The sequence below is a fragment of the Harpia harpyja genome, chromosome 6 (assembly GCF_026419915.1).
Source record: "Harpia harpyja isolate bHarHar1 chromosome 6, bHarHar1 primary haplotype, whole genome shotgun sequence".
NCBI classification, from domain to species: Eukaryota; Metazoa; Chordata; class Aves; order Accipitriformes; family Accipitridae; genus Harpia; species Harpia harpyja.
Genome location: NC_068945.1, coordinates 9,553,724 through 9,574,754, shown reverse-complemented (window position 1 = coordinate 9,574,754; position 21,031 = coordinate 9,553,724). Strand labels below are relative to the sequence as shown.

Below are 21,031 nucleotides of genomic sequence, written 5' to 3'. Positions count from 1 at the left end.
CTGGCTGAAGAGCAGGACAGGCCAGAGCACTTCTGACATTGTCTTTTAGTTCTTTTAGCCGTTAACCAGGAAATTAAAAGGACTAAATAGGCATCTGCCCTGAGGGCTTTGCAGGAAAGCAAAATAAACCTGCCTTTTGCCATTTGGTGCCAACAGCACGCGCACACAAAATACAGCATTAATAATACCCTCACCCTTCACCTCCAAAGACCTGGAGTCTAATTTCTCTTATGAGAAGGGTATGTGAGAACCAGCTCAGTGGTCACTAGCATCAGGACAACTCTACATCATTTGGCACAGTGCAGTTTGTCTCCAGGCTCATGAAAGCAACTGTGGACAGAGCTCTCTTTCTGCATGTCTGCTTCTAGCTCAAGGGCAACAAAAATTGGTCATGTTCAAGGGCTAGGGAGGGTAGTCTGTTTGGAGGGTCAGGGCCAGGACACGTCAGGAAAGCACAACCCAGAAAGAGAATTAAACAGGAGAAAATACTTCCTGGGGTAAAACCAGCAAGGTTAAAAATCAGAATCCCCCTCCAAGGAGGTTTCTGATCTTAATTTTCAAATGACCTTGGTTTGTCCAGCAGGGCTTTCACTGTAGAACACAACCACAGAGACAAGACAAAGAGCAGGAAAACAGGGTTTGCAGAGGTCTCAGTACTGCTGAAAATGGCTACCACCAAAAAAAGAGAGCACAAACATCCCTGTCTTAACCTGTTCCTAGGGAAAAAAAAAGAAAAAACCCAACCATTTATAAGTTTTCTGTTCCACAGAGAAATTAACAGGTTCCAGTGCCTACCGTACAGCACAAGTCTGCACTTATACTTCTTCTGGCTATAATTCATGGTATTTTCTCCCAACAGGTTTCAAAGAAATTATTTTGTGGCGCACTATTACTTTGGGGTAAATGTCCACTGCAGGACTGAATTGAGATTCTTTTATCTTTTTTTCTTTATTTCAACAAAATGAAGAATGCAAGGAGTGAGAACTTAAGGATTATAAAATGTAACAGAACGTGGACTGGGAAAAGATAGGCATGCACTATGACAATATATTCTATAACATCTCCAAAATACTGTCCAGCGTCACAGATCAAATACAGCCCACCAGCCACCAAAAACCTGTGGTTCTACTTCTTGAGCAGAAAGAACAACTCCAATAGTTGGTGTTAATATTAGGCTCTTACAAGAAGCATTAACCTCCTAGAAAAGGATATGTAACGTAAGCTGTAATCATTATGTCACACTAGCTTCCCCTCATGGCTCTACTATTGTATTTTATCCTTCTGGAAGTCATGAGATTTCCCTCATTTTCTGCCTCCAAAATACCAGGGAATGGAATCACAGCCTGTAGTTTATATATGAATTAGTATTCTGAAACACTATAGCTCTACACCTGCCTTTCACATCAGTGGTGAGAATGTAGTGACAGTAGAATAAAAGACAAACACAGGCCAAAGTGAGATTAAAGAAGGAACATGAGCCAAAGAACTTCTTGATCCCTGATCCTCACTGTACTAACAGAGTAAAGCAAGAAGATTACAGATGTGGGGTTTTTTGGTTTTTTTTTTTAGTCACCACCATAATAACATGTAACACAAGCTCCCAGAAGACGTACACAGACTCTCAACTCTGTACATACATCCAATTTATTTTTCTGGAAGAAAAGAGAAAGGAACATGGGTTCCAAGATGCCCTTTTAGAAAGAGAAGACTGCTAGTAATTAGCAGGTTAAATGATAAATAACATAGAAATGACCGTTTGTTAAAAAAACCCCACACCTATTCTATTGTCAACTTTGAAAAAAATACTTAATAAAATAAAAGTTCACCAAAAAAAGTTATTGCCAGTTCAGTTGCCACCTATGACTATACTGTAACATTTAACATCTCATGAAGCTTACCCTTGCCATATCAATAAGGAAGTTCTCAAATAACTTCCAAATATGGTTACTGGCATAGATTTCTTTCATTTCCACTTCAGTGTCCACGTAACAGTGGTTAACAAAATTAACATAGGCAATTTTCACCTGCAGGAACAGCAAAAACACAAACAATATGAATTGGAGCAGTAAAAATCATTAACATGACATTCTCTATCTGCAAAAACACTGAATAAAGATGATCCTTCAACTAATAACAGTAATAATGCGTATGTTCAATTCTGAAGATTTAAGGAGAAGCACGGCAACAAATGCATTAATGCACTTACTGAAAGATCACACGAAGAAAAATGGAAAGGTTTTGCAACCATTCTTAATCTAACGACAAACCCCCCACAAAACAAACTAATAATAAATCTGATATTTAAAAGATATTAAGACTACAAGGACCTGGCTCCAAAGCCAGGAGCTGTCAAAACGCAGGACATCCCTACACTTGCTGGTTGACTGCTGTGGGTTGATGCCTTGTGACAGGCCTGCCAAATATCAAAAAAAATGTCTTTAGCAGAGCTGGGACTGCAATCCCATTCTGCATTCGTGGTGGGTGTAACTCGCATCTAAATGGAAGAGAAAGGTTGTGCAGTGCTGGGACTGCAGCCACAGCAGCACAGGGCTTAACAGGAGGACTGCAGTCTCGCTCCTCTCCTGCATTACAAGTCTGCATGTGCACATCATAAAAATGGATATCCAGTGCCTGAAAAGCATAGATTAAATATAAACATACGCAGATACACTGAAAATTTCTTGTTGTGGTCAAAGGAGAGGAGATAGTTGCATATGTTTAATGCAGTCAGGAGAAAACTCAAGTCAGACTTTTAGGTTTCATTTGTTTGGGCTTTTTTTAATTAGCATCTGTTGAAATTAATGTTAGGAGGAACCAAAGCAAACATTTTTCTTTTTAAGAAAATAATCAGTTGATCACAAGGGGACTTTTTCATAGTATAGAGGGAGTCTTTACTCCTGCAGGTCCCAGTTCTGTTGATATGAGCCATGTTTTTCCACTAGATAGCCTGCAGAAATCCATCTGACCAATACATGAGGCCAGAGCAAGCTCCTTGCAAAGACTGTGAAAAGATTTCTTTTGATCACATCAGGTTTGGTGCAAACAAACATTCCTCTTCTGATCAGCGTGAGGTATCACAGTCCTACTGAAGCATAACCAGTAGTGGCTGCAGAATTGGGCCTTGATAGGCAGTGAATAAAAACATTTGCCAGACTGCAGTTGAATTTAATAAAACGAGACTTCACCCAAAACTCCCATTGACTTCAGCGTGGCCAGAATGTTACCCATCATTTCCAACAAATTCAGACAGCAGCAAAATGTTGGCTTGACAAACCACTCAGCTGAGTCTTCGCAGCTACAGCCAGAAGTTATCAGAGCATTGAACTCTGATAGTGGCTGGACAAACCCAGGAAAACAAAACAAGGTGTCTGCCCCAAAAAGCTGACAATCAAAGCATAAGGGACAAGGAATTTTCTATTTAAGAAAATACTGGCTATCCTTTCTCACTTATTCACCTTAACAAACACTACCTGTTTCCAGCCCGTTTTCTGTGCAAATATGCAACTTGTCAGTATATTATAAACAACAAAACATTTTCTGAGCTTCTAAAAATGGTAAGTCTGCTTCCTCATTCAGTGAATCTTACCTCAGGTATGCAGTCATCATGGGTCACTACTCTCACTATGTCATCCAGTGGCAGGAGTGAATTGCACTTGATCTCTGTGTATACATTCTTTCCTTCTGTACAAGCCGCTAGCAATTCCACTAGAGTGATGTGATATGCTAAGGGTCCGCTCTCATCTGCTCGATCTCGCTCTGAACACATCATTTGGAGTAGGACTGGAAATGATGCTCTGTCATTGTAGAATATCAACACATCTTCACCACCATTTATCAGCTGAAAAAGATATCACAGAGTTTTAAGCACCCTGCACTGCAGTCATTTTGGGCTTGATGATCTTAAAGGTCTTTTCCAACCTAAATGATTCTATGATTTTCTTAATTTCTTATTTTGTTCTACCTGTAAGTATGCAAAGACTCTCTAGCTAAAAAAAAAAAAAAAACCAAAAACTAAAAATTAGTCTGATGTGGCTTACCAAATGCACATGTCAAAACACTATCCAAGGCAAACTTCTGCTCTTATCTATGTAAGTGCAAATCTGGAATAACTCACCAAGAAGTGAGCTAATACAAGGTCAATGTGAAGTTTAATTTCTATGTAGCTCTATGTTTACCTAAGATAGTATGCCATCCTTATTATTCCTACCATCTCAATATTTGTTTGAAGTTAATTAATTACCCTTACCTCCTATTGTGAGGCCAGGATGCGTTATCATCCCTGTTTTATAGATAGGCGCTTGAGGTGCAGAGAGATTAAATCTTCCGTGCTACCTCACACAAAAAGCCTGTGGCTCACCCAGAATTTAACCAACCTCCCTCTTCTGTGCCCTTGCTTAGCATTGGAAACAAAGGACAATTACTCCCTGCCTGTGCAAATTTGGCAGGTGGGTCTTGACATTGTCAGTGTCATGCCAGCACTTCCATTTAACAGAAAACTAGTGTATGTGATAAATATTTGATTTTGCTACAAGTGCATTGCTCATCTCAAGAGGATCCAGAGCGGAGGTGGATGCTGGCAGCCCCATCTCAGCAGATCTCACAGAAAAGTTTTGCTCTAACCCTGTTTTGAACCCCCTGAACACTGAATATACCTACTGCCAGCGCTGCTCTATGTGCTTGACTGGAGCTGGGACAGGACAGTAGTCCTGTCTTCTCTCCATCACTTTCCTTTTAAGCATAATGTACTCTCAGTGCAGGGGGAAATAAGCTCCCATAAACCTTTCCTAGTACAGAATACACCTTGGCAGCACAACAGCCGTATGTATTTTGTGAATAAGGCACCTGACATATCCAAGTCTATATGTGACATGAAATCCTAGCTTACTGAATTCAAGGGTAGAAATAAAGGTTGGTGGAGCTGTTGAGAAAGGGGAAAGCAATCAGAGCAGTAATGAAAATTAGTCTCCCAGAATGAAAAGTCAAAAATTTCATTACATTTTCCAGGGTTTCAGCATTTCAGATTTTTAATTTACAACTTTTCTGATTGTGTTTTCCCTGTTTCTTGCTTATTTTTACTTTGACAATTGGATGGAGTGAATTGTGAATTCAGTCCTTTCTGCAAATCCCATTTATCTTTGGGTTTTTAAAATGTTTCTACTTGTGACTTTTCAAAATAGACATTTTCTGGACAATCCACAGCACAGAAAAAAGTTTTTAAAGGGACCAGTGCTTGGAAAGGGGGAAGGAGATCGTACAGGGACCCAGATACCATTAATTTCATTGCACTCAATGGCAAAAAAAAGGGGGGGGGGGGGAATACGAGTGTTTGGAAAATTGACCTAACTTTTTAATACTGATGTCTGGAATACTATGCTCTTAGGACATTTCACATACAAAATAATAGAAAAAATCCACACCGAGCCCTCTGGGAAAGTACATGCTCTGTCACTTTCTATTTAGTTGTTCACCACATTCCCATGGTTATTTTCCACTTGTGTACATTTTGCACAGAGAAAAGGGAAGACAAGTCTCTTCAGGTTCCCACAGGGTTGCACTGTTATGTCAAATCCAGACCTAATCTGTACCAGTATTGCTTGATATTTTATCATATCAAGTCAAACTGACCCCTCATCCTTTCATGTACCTATCACTGATGAATGAGGAAGAACTACCAGGAGATAGTGAACTTGTGAAATATGATGCTGCATGGCATGCTTACTACACACTGACTGTGAGGAACCACAAACCGAAACAGACGAAGTTGCATCAGCACAAGAAGAGCTAAGGGGGACAAGGTAATCATCGTAAATGCAAGGGTAGAAGAAGATGTCATCCCCTTTCCCCAAGTGCTCCAGTTCTAAATGTGATTTGCGAAGGGCATCCAAATACTGACCCAAACAGAGGAAATGATGTCCCTTTAAAAGCAGAAAAGGAAGAGAAGTATCCAGTGTTAGCCAAAGTTCTCACTGAGCATCATGAGCTCAGTGATGGATAAAAAAAAAACCCAAACCACCAGCAGTATTTTCTTCCATTGAAGTATATTTTCAATGAGTTAAGGACTCTATGGAAGTATAATGAAGGTTGGTCAGTACTGGAGCAGCTGTTGATGCTCTGCGATGTATCACTCCAGAATACTATAGATAATAGAAAACACTGCTGCCACATTGATCTTGTTCAAAAGTAAATTCTGCTTTCCCTTTTGTAATAATGTTTGCACTGATAGGCGCTGTTCTTCCAGGAACCTCAAAGCATGCTTGTAACGAGGAAAAAGTGCCCTAAAGAACCTTTCAGGTCAGTAAACACCATTACTACCACTCTACAGACATGGGGACCAAGGATATGAGAACAAGTGAATAAGCCAGATTGGGAATGTTCAACATATTTTATGAAAGTACTCTTTCTCAGTGGTGCTCCTTCATCTGTATGCACTTTCTAAAACATGTAAATATGATCAGTTTATCCCTTAGTTCCATTAAACAGGAATAAGCTACAGTATACTTCCCATGGGTAAAAAAACACTGTAGTAGTTAAGGCATGCTGTACACTCATACTCCAGCTTGTCTTGTGGTAAATTGTTTACATGCCCCATCTGGAGGCACAGAAAAAGTTACACCACTTGGTTAAGGTCACAAAGTACATCTCGGTTGTCTACTGAGAAACTGTACTGAATCAATGGCAAGTTCCAACCATTTGGCTACACTGTTCCCTTTATATTGGATTGCATTCAAGCACTATTCAAATTTCACTATTAGCATCCTTTTCTAACAAATCATAATTACTTACCTGTAATTTCCTACGTTTTTTTTAAACAGATCATCATGTTACCCTCTTTCATCAAAATAGGGGTGCTCCCTCCCCCCAGCAAATTCCTGCAGGACTCATGATGTAAATGTCACATCCGAGTTCATTTCGATTTTCATCATGCAGTCAGCTTGAAAATGTAATATGACAATTTATCTTTGTGCTACTACAGGTCAGTAACAAAATGTATTTAAATTGAGAAAAACCTAAAAATTTCGTTTGATGAGAAAGTAAAAACCTACAAGAAGCTGTGGTGGAAGGGGAAAAATCTAAAAGCACAAAGGCACAAGAACCATTTGAATAATGTAAATCAAAGGCTTGTAATTGATACTGCATGTTAAAACACTTCAGTCAAAATGAAAAGGTTGAGGTGGATTCCATTAAAGGTTATCCATGTAGGCTGAAGCTTTATTTTCTTAATTAGAAGTTTTTCCTCTTTGTTGCTGTGGAACAAAATTTCAGCAGGGTTTAGTTTTATTCATACCACAACCAGAGCTTATCTCTGTTTTCTTCGTGAAGATGTCTCTTCAAAAAAAACCAAGAAAATGCACTTTGTAAAGTAAAGAAAAATGTTCCTTGGACTCTGATCCTACCCGGACTTTTCACCGTATTCAACTTTATGCACTTATTAATCTCGTTGAACTGTTAAAATAATTACAGTTAAATGCGTGAGTTTCTGCAAGTTCAAGACTTCATTTATCATGCACACTACAGATCAAATCCTAATTGCAGAGAAGTCAATTAGGTATTTTCCTAGTAACTTTATTGGCATAAAGATTTGTCCACAAACCACTCTGTGGAATTTACTGGGTCAAACTCTGTATCTAGCTAGTTAAAGCTGGAGTAGCTCTACTGACTCTCACAGAAATGCTCTGGAACAGAAGAAAAGCAGAAACTAGTACGTAGAATTGTTACATGCTCACATGCTAAAAAAATGGTCTACAACACTATTTAGACAAATCCATAGAGGTAAGAGCCTCTTATATGGCAAAACCGTGCCATGATATGGCAAGTTTGGTGCATAAATGGGATCCTAAATTACAGTACAGTAAAATGAAGGTTTATGTAACGCTTGAGATTTCCATGCTACATCATCTACAAATAGACATCTCTGTATCACCATGCTAACACTCATGTTTTCTTTCTAGTAGTTATACAGATGGCCTTACAAAATTAGATTAAACTCCTCAAAACGTCTGCTAAAATATTCATTATTTGTGATACCGTTTAAAATTCTAAAGCAATGATGCCATTATATCCCATTGGTATCAACAGCAGAAAAAGCAACCTCAAAATACTAGTGTGTTAAAAAGACATCACACGAGTGATAAACATACGAACACTTCACTTACCTCTGTCATTACCATGTCCTGGCATTTTTTCACATATTTGCCATCTGCTTTCACAATGGTCTGCAGGAAACGCAGGTACTCCACATGACGGCCATGCGTCTCAATGCAGTGTACAAAGTGCTGCACCACTCTTTCACTAATTTCATTACACAGAAGGTAATTATTCATGAATATGTGCCGCATGGTTTCAGCTTCCAGGAGCTATACAGATTAAAACCAAAACAACCTTGTAAGAAGAGCAGATTTGTTTTGAGATTGAAAGATTCACAGGAGGCTAGACTAGAGAAAGGCACATTGGTAAAGGGAAACTGGAACAGTCAAATGCGCACCAGCCCAGTGATTAACCAGTGACCTTAGGGCCTAGCTTTTATTTATGATGGGATTCCTCCACGCTTTCCTATGAGTACAAAATGGTCCTGAAGTGGACATAAACAAAATCTGTGCCCATGTAGAAGGTGAAGACACACACATACACACGCTATGCTGCTAGAGCACTCTATAGGAACTTTGGTATACGTGACAACTGAGACCACATTCATCCCACTCGCCACGAAATTTTGCATTGAGGCAACCAAATAAGATGATTAGCTACCTCTGGCTCTATCTATGGCTGACAGAGGCAAGCATTTCCAGCAGGCAAATCATTGCATGTGCAGTCTGATCACTCTCTGAGAGAACATCTCTTTCCACATTAACTACAGAGGAGCCTAAGGCTATGTTTCTATAGGTGAGTAGCATGGTACAAGAGGAACAGATCTGTAGCAAGAAAGGGATGCTGCTGAGGACCCAGCATCAAGACTTTATGCATTCTTGAGGCTTTTGTTTCAAACTTGCTCTAGTTTGATCCCTTGAAATAAAGGCTCATGAGGGTCAGGTGTGCTCCTAGATTATACGTTTCTGTTTAGTGTCCTCTGAAAGGAATCCACACCAAGTTTGCTCCACAATGTGAACACAATGTGAACAAAAGCACAATAACTGGGATGATCAGAAGATCAACTTCAAAAGAACAGAAATGCAAGTGCAAGCAGGCTCCATACGTGGCACCTGAGTTAAGTGTCAGTGTTGGATAGGATGGAGTCTGGGCACTAGTCCCCACTATGGTCAGCTCAGCGCCTTTCACTAACTTCACAAAAAAAGCATACGTAAATAATAACAGAACAAATGCTTCCTAATGTACGCAGGCCAGGGGTCTACAATCCTAATACTCACACTCTTTCTAATAAAAGCATGTTTTGCTTAGTAGATCTGCCACTGAGCAAGCTGTCATTCTATATGACTGTATCTCTAAACACACACATACACAAACGGACCGTGACAAAGAGATTTATTGTAACGACAATGATTTAATAAAAGATCAAATTTATATTAGTTGAATCAAATGGAAGCATCATCAACAAAAATGTCTGGGTCTGATTCTGCTGTCACACAAGCTTCATGACAGCACAGTCACAGCACCTTCTACCTTGACTTATAGTCCATCTGTGAGTGAGTTAGGATGAGTAAGATCAGAGTTGAGCTAAACATGATGCGACGAAGTGACACATGTTCATAGATACTTCCAGTAAACTCCACAGGTAATATTGTTTTCCATTTTTAAAATGGCAATATTAAAAACAATGACATAATGAGCAAAGAGAAGGGAGAAAAGACAGGACAGAGAAGAGGAGACAATAGGGGATGAAAGCCAAGGACAGAGAAGATAAGGCAGAGAGGGCATAATTTAATGAAATTATTTATTTAGCACTGTGATTTTTCAGCAAGTCCAAATTTACTTCCAGTTATAATATTTTCCTTAAAATTAAATACTTACCCCTGGAGTTAAGAACAAGCTGAGATTTTTGTGGAGGAGAACTTGATTCTGAGGATTTCCTCGACAGAAATTCTGAAGAAAAGTGTGGGCTAGATTCATAACTTCATTCATCTTTTCATCACTCTGCAGAAAGAAAAGACAAACAAAATCAGCTGGGCGTACCTAAACACACTTGTTAAAACTGCACAACGTGAATTCAGCCAGGAACAAATCAATTCTCCTAGCCTTTATAGGCAGGAATTCTCCCTCCAGCAAAAGCAACTGATCTAGTTTCCTTCAGAGTCCATTAGTGGCTATACCTTACTCTGAATCAACTTGACCATGGGGAGTCACAGGTAAGAGCACAAACTCAGACTTCCTCATGTATGGTTATAATTTCCTAGTTTAAAAAAGTGCTAAGTGGCTTGATGTTCAAAAAAAGCTTTCTAGCCTGCATTGATTTTAAGCTTTTGAAAAGCTTTGGCTTTTATATAGCTACATATAGAAACAGATGTATGTGTGCATGTATGTGTACACCTACGTGAATAGATATGTTCATACACATACTGCCACACAAATATATGTCTAGTTTCCTCCCCATTTTATATTCTTCTCATATAGTATTCTAACTATGATTTGATGAACCACCTACATGGACAAGCACTATTTTACTGAAGACAGCTGAACCCAGTGTCTGTATCATAACAGTAGTGTGTAACACTCAGGAAAATGTAGCCCAGAAGAGTTTATCTCCTCTCAATGCTTCCTATAAGATCTAGAAAGATGTTGTCCTGGTTTCAGCTGAGATAGAGTTAATTTTCTTTCTAGTAGTTGCTATAGTGCTATGTTTTGGGTTCAGTATGAGAAGAATGTTGATAACACACTGATGTTTTCAGTTGTTGCTAAGGAGTGTTTATACCAAGTCAAGGATTTTTCAGCTTCTGATGCCCAGCCAGCAAGAAGGCTGGAGGGGCACAAGAAGTTGGGAGGGGACACAGCCAGGACAGCTGACCCAAACTGGCCAAAAGGGTATTCCATACCATGTGACGTCATGCCCAGTATATGAACTGGGGGGAGTTGGCTGGAGGGGGGCAGACTGCTGCTCGGGAACTAACTGGGCATCGGTCGGCAAGTGGTGAGCAATTGCATTGTGCAACACTTCGTTTGTATATTCCAATTCTTTTATTACTATTGTCATTTTATTATTATTATCATTATTATTATTTTCTTCCTTTCTGTTCTGTTAAACTGTCTTTATCTCAACCCACAAATTTTACTTTTTTCCCGATTCTCTCTCCCACTCCACTGGGTAGAGTGGAGTGAGCAAGCGGCTGTGTGGTGCTTAGTTGCTGCATGGGGTTAAACCATCACAGTCGTGCTCTTCAAAAGGCTATCTAGATCATTCATTTGCATGCTCCATGCTACTAAATCAGTACAAAATCATATTGTCTTCTGAAAAACTTGCAAGTGGAACTAGGTTAGAGGCATCCACCATAGAAACAAAGATATTATTTCAGACTTGATCCTTGAAAGCTTTTTGTCCATCTTATGTATCTATGATAGCACTCACATCAGTACCCAACATTTGAATTTAGATACTCTGCCAGGAGCTCCATTAAATCAATACTTCTTACTGTGCAGTGACTGCAGATCTAAGGTTTGCCTATATCAGGAATGGGATGATAGCGCAGTGACATCCAGGAACCTGAGGCAGTAAGCATTAAGTTCTTAATAAAACCTGTTCTATGCAGGCATCCATATTTAAACTTAGGACCAAACCCATTATTCTGAAGGTAGAAAATGGTATCATCATTTCATGTTTGTACCATAGTTGACTGAATTCAGTTAAAAAAAAAAAAAATCACATTGATTCTTGGGCCTCTTGAGGCCTCTCCCTTTATTGCGTTCACGTTCTTCACCACTAAAATTATGAGAATAACCTTTTCATAGGGTATCTGCAGAAGGTCCAACACTACCAAGTGGGCGCCCATATTTTTCAGCAATCGCTGCTGTTGATTCCGACATTTTTTATTCTGAACACAAAGTTTGCTGAGTCGAATCAAAATCTATAAATAAATAAACAAATAAATAAGCATGCAAGCAAGCAAAGAACCAGTCACGTCACACAGAAACAAACAAAAATACATTCTTTCAAAATAATCACCAAATCTACTTATCAAACAAGTACGTCAACCGAGTTTCTTAGCAGATATACCAACCTCTTTAACAATATTGTAGTTATTGCTTTTATTGCTGTCTATCTGGGGTTTTTTGGTCCCATCCTGTATTGGACTCAAAATATTTGACTCCTGTAACAAAGAACACACAACAAGTGGAGATCTATTGCAATTTCCTCAACATGAACTAGTTATATTTAATAACAGCAAGTGAAGAAGTATTACAGCAGCTCATAGGGAACAGATATAACACAGAGAGTAAAGACTCATTTATTCTTTATCCACCAGTCCAGTGAGTGAAAAGATTCACTTTCAAGTCCTTCTTTGTTTCAAATTTGCAACACGATTTGAGGCAACTACTCTATAGTCTATGTCTTCATGCTTCTGATCCTCCTAAAAAAGAATACATCCCTAAATCACAGACTAGACATCCCAAGGAATTTAGATACTATGAGAATAGGGCCTATAAGTGTATTTCAATAGCCACCCACTTGTTCCAAAAATCTCTAATACAGCTGGAAAGATTACAAAGTCTATGTATGTGAACATTAAAAAGTCCCGAGAACGAGCTTAAGATGACCTCTGTAGTTGAGATAAGGTGGAGTTCTCAGCAGGAACAAGTAGCATGTAGAAATTAGCAATGTTCCTCCCATGAAGAGGACACTTCTGTCCTTATCTCTGGATGATGCAGGAAAGGATTTAAAAACAAATGAGAACTTTATGTAAAACTGCAACATCCAGTCATGACACTGTATGCTTGCTCTGGGCCTTGGCTCATAGAAAGCCCCAGCTGGGTATGATAAATAAGAGAAATCAAGGCAGTAAGTAACTGTCAACAACCACACACCTTTCCATGCATATCTCAATCAAAACACAGAAGAACATCTACACAAATACTGCTACTTAGAATACTGGCAGTGGGTTTTTTTTTTTTGTTCTGCTGCCAGCTATAGTATGCCTTTCTTAACTGGAAGCACAAAGAACTGAAAGATTGGAGACTTTGGATGCTGAAATTATTAAGCATGTAGAAAAACTGTAGCAGATCTCAAGACGGCCTCACAGTATAACCACAAGGATGTAAACCAATATAATAGCATAAAAAAGAACCAAACAGGTGCACTTCTGTTTTTCCTTGTGTCCTCAAACTTCCTACTCTTTTAGAGAAGAGAATTATGCTAAAACACACATGCACGCCAATCTGAATGTTTATACCTCTTGAAACCTCCCTCTGAACTTTCTTAGCTGATGGTGAAGATGAGGAGTTCTATAAATCCCATCTGGTCTTAATTTCCAGTGGGGCAAGAACAGCTGCACCACTTGGCCACGGAAGCTGTTTATAACAGCGTCAGCACTGCTGTTCAGCGTGGTCATGTTGATCTATGCAACAACAGTGGATTTTTATTTGTTTAGGTTTGTTAGTATGCATGCTGCCTTCTCTCTAGCTGTTTGAATCAATACTTTGGAAGATATTTCAGGCTCTTTGCTATAATTAACCACCCTCCTCTGTTCTGGGACCGTGGGTTAACCAAGATTAATTTACCTGTTACTTTTATCAGCATTCTTCCTCAATCAAAGTAGTTTTATAATCCATGTGAACTATATGTCTTATCTGGAAGTGCTGATCAGCATTAAACTGCTGAATCTATCCTTTCTCTTAAGAAAATGAAAAACTGTTTATTGAACCCATAAGAGTATGCCAGGGATGTAGTTACCAAGAGACAATCACACCACTGGGATACCAGAGACACTCAGTTGCATATCTTGCTTCGTTACGCCCCATGATAGACATTCTCTGTCACACTTTTCCACAGGGGACAGGGAGTCATAGAGATCGCACTGAGAAACGTTCTCATCTGAGTACCCCACCTTTAGAAAATGGTATTTTCTGAAAAAGACTATTTCCTCTATTCATAAAATGCCTGGGATATCACTCTGCATCAGTCTTAGGATCCTTTCTTTCTAGCCCCCAAATGGAGGCCCAGATTCCAGCATTCAGTCCGAGCAGTTCCCCGCCGCTGAAATAGTCTTACTCATCTCAGCAGGACAGCTGTGCAAGTCAGTCTCACGCTGGTACAGTTTTGCCCTCAACAGGCTGTATTTACTTACCAGGGGAATGAGGGCCACTCTCAGAAGTCTCAGTTCTCAACCTATATATGAAGTTTCAGAAGATGTTTGTTCAAACATTCTCAGAACCAAAGCAAACTGCCACAGACCAGAAAGAGGAGAGCAAGGGAACACGAGGTGCCTAAGGGAGCTGAAATTTTAGGCCACTCAAAACCTCACTGAACTTTCTTAGCTGATGGCGAAGATGAGAAGCTCTGTAAATGCCACTGCACTGTATTACAGCTTCACCTGAGCATCCTTTCACTGAGACAAGTTCTTCTCCTCAGATCTGTGTTTCTGGTGCTACACTACCAATGCATCCTCCAGTGACAGGACAATAAAGACCACACTTCCCGTAGTCCATGGTATCTATACAGACTGATAACACCCTTACTAGAGATAACCAAATAAACAGACTTTACCTGCTTTTCCCTTCTCAAGCAAGGCTCAGTTATGCGAGATCAATTTCAGCATTTCTTCCTAATCCTATACGGTGTCTAATTTATGTCTGACCTAACTCCAAGCACTCTTTACTATAATTCTGATCTCCAGTTCCTATCAAGATGATTCTGCATGGATGTAAGATTTGTTGTTTTACCTGTGGAGAACTCTAGATACTTTCTTTAGAAGAACATGGCCTTTTTTCTACAAATCCCATTTCTGGAGTCATAGGACTGCAAAGAAAAAAGTAAGTCTCTAGCCCCTCCAGGTTATGATAGAAAGACGGAAACAATTACCCCAGCAGACTCAGAAGCCTAAGGGACAAAAAAATATATATGATTTTTTAAAACTCTTATGCCAATCTTGCAACGTGATTCAGTGAGGACAGAAACTTGGGCTTAATATAAGACTATTCTGGAATGTAATTTAAGCCCTTGTGTGCACTTTAACGTTGTTTGGGAAAAATTAAGCAGAGGCAAGTGAAGCATATTCCCTGAAGACTTAGAGGTTCATCCAGCTCAGTACTGAATACCCAGCATCCATTCCAAGAAAGCATGGGATCGCACAGGCGTGTTTATCTGCTTGAAGCTAGCTACCTGCTTCACACTTTGTAGATTATGACCAGCACCTCACCTCTTACATCTGACTTAAGATCTCAAAGAGAGTATTCACTATCTAAAGTAGTTTTGCCAGGTAATAACATTTCGTGACTGTTAAAGAATAATTTAACAGGGGAAAAAATAACAGACAAGGTTCTGAGTTATTGTAACCTGGCACAGCTGTCATGGAATTACCACCAGATGATCTAAGCAGTTGTGCAGACTACGTACTACTTTCTGATGCAAGACTTCCTCAGATCTGCCAGAGATAATATTGTGCATCTACTGAAGCACTGCTAATCCGTACAGACCCACAGATGCCTCACGGGAAAAAAACACTGAAAATATCCCATTTAGAGATGCTTCTGTTTCAAGCACATTGTTCTGTCCCCTCTTCCTGGAGTTTCTTTGCTATCAGGGCTATATGTAGGTATAAAAAGGATCTTACTACACTTTTAAAATGTGTTATAGCTAAAAAACCTTGTAAATATCCTGCTGCAATTCTGTATCCTGTTTCCCCATTACATTTTCCATTCAGTAAGTACATAAAGGAGCATTTTCTTTCCTACTAGAGCTATGCTTGAGGAAAGGAAGTAAGAAGTCCCACATACTTAAGTTCATGAAGTCCAGATTCCTCCCCAGTTCTGACACCACTAAATTCAGCTAAGTTTTATCAGAGGAAGAGAAGGACCTACACTGTCCCAAGAAATTAGGATTCTCTCCCTTGAAGTGTTGGATTTTCCCCCCATATGAAGCAACCTAAAATCTGCTTTCCCATCTGAAAGGCCAAGTGTATGCCATAGGTATCTGCAAACATCCCATCTCTTCTCAATGGCTCCTACTTTTCCTCAATGCATTGGCTTCACAATGCTCTGTAATCTCCACTTGGCTTCTTACTAAGCTTCCCCTGGTGGCTTCCTTGCCTATTTTCTTGCCACCAGGGAAGACGCTACTATGGAAGAGAATAAGTAAAGTGCTGTGTCAGAAATCACAGTTGTTCATCTCTCCCCACTTCCTCTGATGAAAATGGGAAAGTAGGAATAAATATTGGTGGGAAAGCCTGCTCTATCTACTGTTATGCCACAAACCTCAACCATAGCAAATCTTGCAACATTTTGCATTTTCTTAAAGACTCATACTGGAGTTAGGTGATTACATGAGGACTTCAGCTTTCACTGAAAAACAAAATTAAAAAAAAAAAAAAATCAATTACATTTAAAAAAAAATCAGGTCTTCGTGTTCCAGATTCAAGTTCTAAAGTTTCTCAAATCACAATATATCCCAAGAGTGTGGTATGACAAAGGTCAAAAAAAAAAAAAAGTTAGTTCACCTACAAAATCTCAATATTCTTAGGCGAGTCTTATGTTTGGTGGAGAGTGGAATTACTTGTGATGTTTGAAAATATGGGTTTGATTGTGCTCCTCTCTCCTAGTTGCAAGAACAGATACTGTCTACTCCTCCTTTCTTCCAGCAAGTCAACACAACTGCCAACACGTAATCCCTAGATTACTTGGCCACAGAGTGATGCTGTACACTGTGGCTTGCTCGTTAGCCAGAAAGGAAGGCAGCTCTGTGACATAAGAACGCAGTTACTGAAAGCAGCAGGAAAGAATACTGAACACATTGATAAAAGAGTTTTTATTTCCTGTTCTGTCTATTCCTACAGCTCAGACAGAATACTGCACATTCTCGCTTTGATTAACCAGACCACAAATTTGCAGTTGTTCATTAAACTACCGATAATTTTGAAACAATTCTAACAGCAAAGGCTTTAAACCCACCTCTATTGGCTCTTCTCCCCCTTTGGTTTGATTGTCGCCCACCTCTCCACTCTCATAATTGCTGCTCTTCTCAACCCACAATTCTGATTTTTCTACAGTCAGACGTAGCTGATCAAGATCAGCCTTGATTTGCTTGTAGTTATCAACATCTTGATTAGACACCAGCAACTGAACCTGGAAATACAGAAAATTGTAAAGCTATTACAGCAGTAGCACCAGCCTAGGTAATTTGCTTGACAGTTTCCATTCTAAGCCCCTCTTTCCAGGTGCTTTATATAACCTTCCCTAAGAAACTGAAACATGGAACACACAGGCTTTTTAGCCCCTATCCATCAAAAACCTTTAACAGAGCCGGAGACTGCAGTTGCCCAAAACAGGATAGTTACAACATTCACAACGTTCTCTCGCCTTCTTTAATACACTGTGAAATATTTTCAGCACAAGCACAGATTTACAAGCTCTTGGGTTCTATGCAGAGTTAGCTCTGATGCACTGATTATGATCCTCATGGTATTGAAACAATACAGTTACATGGTATTAAAGCAATACAGTTAGAAATAGCTTATCCCATCAGCACAGTACTTCACAAGAAAAAAAAAAGGATGGTATGACAACGAATCAGGACATCCAAAGAAAAGTCAGAATGGCCAGCAACTTTAATGATCACCTACATCACCATAATCAAATATTGAAAAATAACGGATTTTAACAGTTAGGCCAGCTTAGAAAAACCTGTTGGAATATAGCTCATAAACTGACTTTCAGGTTCATGTAATTTCCCACCATCTGAGTGGTTGCCTCTTACTAAGATTAATCTCACTTTTTCTTCTTTTATACTGCTCAAATTATCTGGGGTTTTTTTCACTGTTATTTGTAGTTCTTGATTTAGCATGATCCACACGTTTCCCTTCTTTGTAATGCTCTTTGCTCTACCAAGATTATTAATGAAGATAATATTCCAAAAAACTAACAACAACCTTTACAGTAAATCAATAAGCACTATTAAGAAATTACACTTATGTAAAAGATTAAGGTCACATGGCAGACAAGAACACTGACAGGGACATTCTTTTTTTAAAAAAAAAAATCACTACATGCAGGCAAATATTTGTAATATAAAGTTTTCATCATCATCTCTCTTATCTTGGTAAAACCTTGTTATTTTACAGAATTTATGAATGCTGCTCATCCGCAGACATTCATATTCCATGTTTTCTACAGTCTTTTTTGTTTATTTGTCAATCAGCCTTTTCCATCCTTTATGAAAACATGTTAAGCTACTCAGTCCTTGCTTACCTGGGAATAACAGCTATTTATGCAACTAAGCAGCATGGCCTAACTTTAACAATCTGGTGGGAGGCCATTATGCTACACTGCAAAAACATTAAACAAAAGCTTTCCAGGTCTTTATCATTAATCTGTTTTTAAACAAGAGAAATCTCTACATCTTACATAACGATGAGACAACATGCTATCAAACTCCTGAAATAAGCATCAGATGGTCTTATCAACATATGTTATATAGGGTTACGTAACAGAGATGTCTCTGTCATCCAGCCCCATGACATCAGATCTCCCCACCTTAATCCACTGACACACGGAGCCTGCACATGCACCGTTAACAAGCAGAAAGAATAAAAGCTGAAAACAGGCTTGGCTCTATTACTCTCTTCCTGTTATTTGGGCATATCCGTATCATGCCGTGGAGCACAATGCAAAGACACCTGAATTAGAACCAGAAACACCACATGAATAACGAGAGCACTTCATACCCAGCCTAAGTAGCCCTGAAGACAGGAAAGTCTTATTGCTGACACTGGTGCACTGCTTGCAGAACACACGCTACTAACTCTGTCTCTGAGGGATCACTACATCATGTCTCACTGAGATGCGTGTGTCCCAGCTGTCACCACGGACCTACATTTTCAGTAATGGATGCAATGCTAGAAATAACTATTTCTGGGTGCAAAACTATAATATACACTAGCACATATGGCCAACTCTAACAAAAAAAAAAGAATCTCTGCTGAATTTAGACCTCTAAGGAAATAACACTGTCATGCTACAAACAGCAATTTAGGTAAGTAAAGCAGCCTTTGGAAAGACTTTCCTTGCAGTCAGTTTCCTGGAATAATGCCGTGCCCATCCATACCTGTTTAAATGCTTGCAGAACTTCTGCTCTCTGGCTGAAGTGCTTAAATAGCAGGTGCAGAGCACCTGAGAGCAAAGGAGGGTAGTCATGCATGATGAGGTGAATGAGGACCCGTAAAAAAGTTCTGCCCCCTTCATCATCAAGCTGAACCGCATTCTTCTCCTTTCTGCAACAGAAATGGGGAAACAGGACCAAACAAAATAAAATAAGAAAACACAAAAACTTTTGACATTAATATGCCTGTACACACAATCTTCATTTGACAGAGCTCTTAAAACCAAATCAAATACACTGCAGGATGGAAACTATAAACATCACTTTAACATATTTTATAAGGACTTCAATCCTACAGTTATATGCTGTTGCAGCAATCTTGTAGCAGAATAGACACTATGAAATGAAAGTATGTACGTATGAACTGTATCAAATATTGTGATTAATATCCATATTGCAAAAATGTTCATTTACATCCTTGATAAGTTGTGCCATGCTCATCCCCAATCCAAATTAATTGAAGTAAACAGCATTTCATCAGAGATTAATTTGGCCCTTTCCTTTTCACTCCTTCCTTTTTCAGCTGCTATTAAAATTTCATTTAAGAAAAAATAAGCTCAGAAATAGTAAGAATTGCCAAAAGCATCATATTTCTGGAATCATATTCATAATCTAGAATGGCAGAAAGCAGATTTACACTTAACATATCAAAGCAGAAATAATGTTTCCAAGAATCCATTCAGTCTCTGTTCATTTTAAAGATGCAGATGCCAAGGGCTGTGTGTTGTTTTACATTACGGGAGTTCAGGGGGAGGACTGGAGGCATTGCTTGTGCTGGTAATGATTGCGAACGCATAAGGGACTGAGAGAGGAAAGATCAGAGTGCCCATATTGTGGATCCTTCTCCCTAGCTCCAAGAAAAATTTTAAAGTCTACGGCCTTGTCTAAATGGAATTCATTCTTACTGGTATAATTATACCCCAAAAATTAAACCAATATAGTGATAATGGTAATAACTCTCCAGTGTGGATATTTTCCAGGCTTTTTTTTTGTTCACAGCATAGCTGAAATCACTTCCAAAACTCTGCAAGCGTAGCTTGTGATCTGCAGGCCTCTGGTGGTCCAGAATATCATGGCAAGTGGTCCACAGTTGATTTGAGGAGTCATATGAAAGAGATTATTGTTGACATAACTTTCTAAGTAAGTTCCAACAAAAGGCGCAATGACAACAGGCCATGTGGTCTATGAGAAATACTGAGGGTCAACAGCAACCTACAGATCCAAGAAATTTGGGGCTACAGTCGTAAGGTACACCAGAAAAAGGTCTTTCTTTAAAGCACCCATGTGAGGCATTGTAAGATAAATAATTAGTGTGTTTTAGCCCAATACACCTGTACACCATTCCCCAGCTGCCTTTGGGAACATGACAGAAACTTTCTGCCAACTCTCTTACAACTAAGAGGGTGGTCACTTCCAATCCCACGGTCATCCATACCAACTGGGCTGTTTGCTTGTTTGAAATTCAGGTCTTTTCTAGCACTTTTCTGTCTATGTATAGGCTATGTAATAAGAAGCAGCCAAAGGAAGAGAAAGGGGTATGAAAATAAGCACAGAATAAACAGATTGTCCATGGGAAATATCAACATGAACAAACAGATACACAGAGAGAGGTAAAACTTCAGAGAATATACCTGCCAGCAAACATGGTTTCAGCCTGAGCTGCAATTTCATCTATGTCAGGAACAATTGCTGGAAAAAAATAAAAATAAAAATTAAAAAAAAAGCCAGTGATTATTGTTTAATCTGCACAGCAAAATGGAACTCTGTTCCTCTTTAAAGTAG

General features: G+C 39.2%; 1 protein-coding gene across 3 annotated transcripts in view; it reads right to left on the bottom strand.

The window, feature by feature from the left end:
• ITPR2 (inositol 1,4,5-trisphosphate receptor type 2) overlaps positions 1–21,031 on the bottom strand; it is a 285,893-nt gene that overhangs the window by 141,566 nt on the left and 123,296 nt on the right. For all 3 annotated transcript variants that reach the window (XM_052790972.1, XM_052790971.1, XM_052790973.1), the window contains 9 exons: positions 20,881–20,938; positions 19,196–19,361; positions 17,044–17,217; positions 12,162–12,251; positions 11,883–12,008; positions 9,964–10,086; positions 8,154–8,354; positions 3,587–3,838; positions 1,899–2,024 (listed from right to left, as the gene is read on the bottom strand). In XM_052790972.1, the coding sequence (XP_052646932.1) occupies positions 1,899–2,024; positions 3,587–3,838; positions 8,154–8,354; positions 9,964–10,086; positions 11,883–12,008; positions 12,162–12,251; positions 17,044–17,217; positions 19,196–19,361; positions 20,881–20,938 (1,316 nt within the window). The remainder of the gene's footprint in view (positions 1–1,898; positions 2,025–3,586; positions 3,839–8,153; positions 8,355–9,963; positions 10,087–11,882; positions 12,009–12,161; positions 12,252–17,043; positions 17,218–19,195; positions 19,362–20,880; positions 20,939–21,031) is intronic.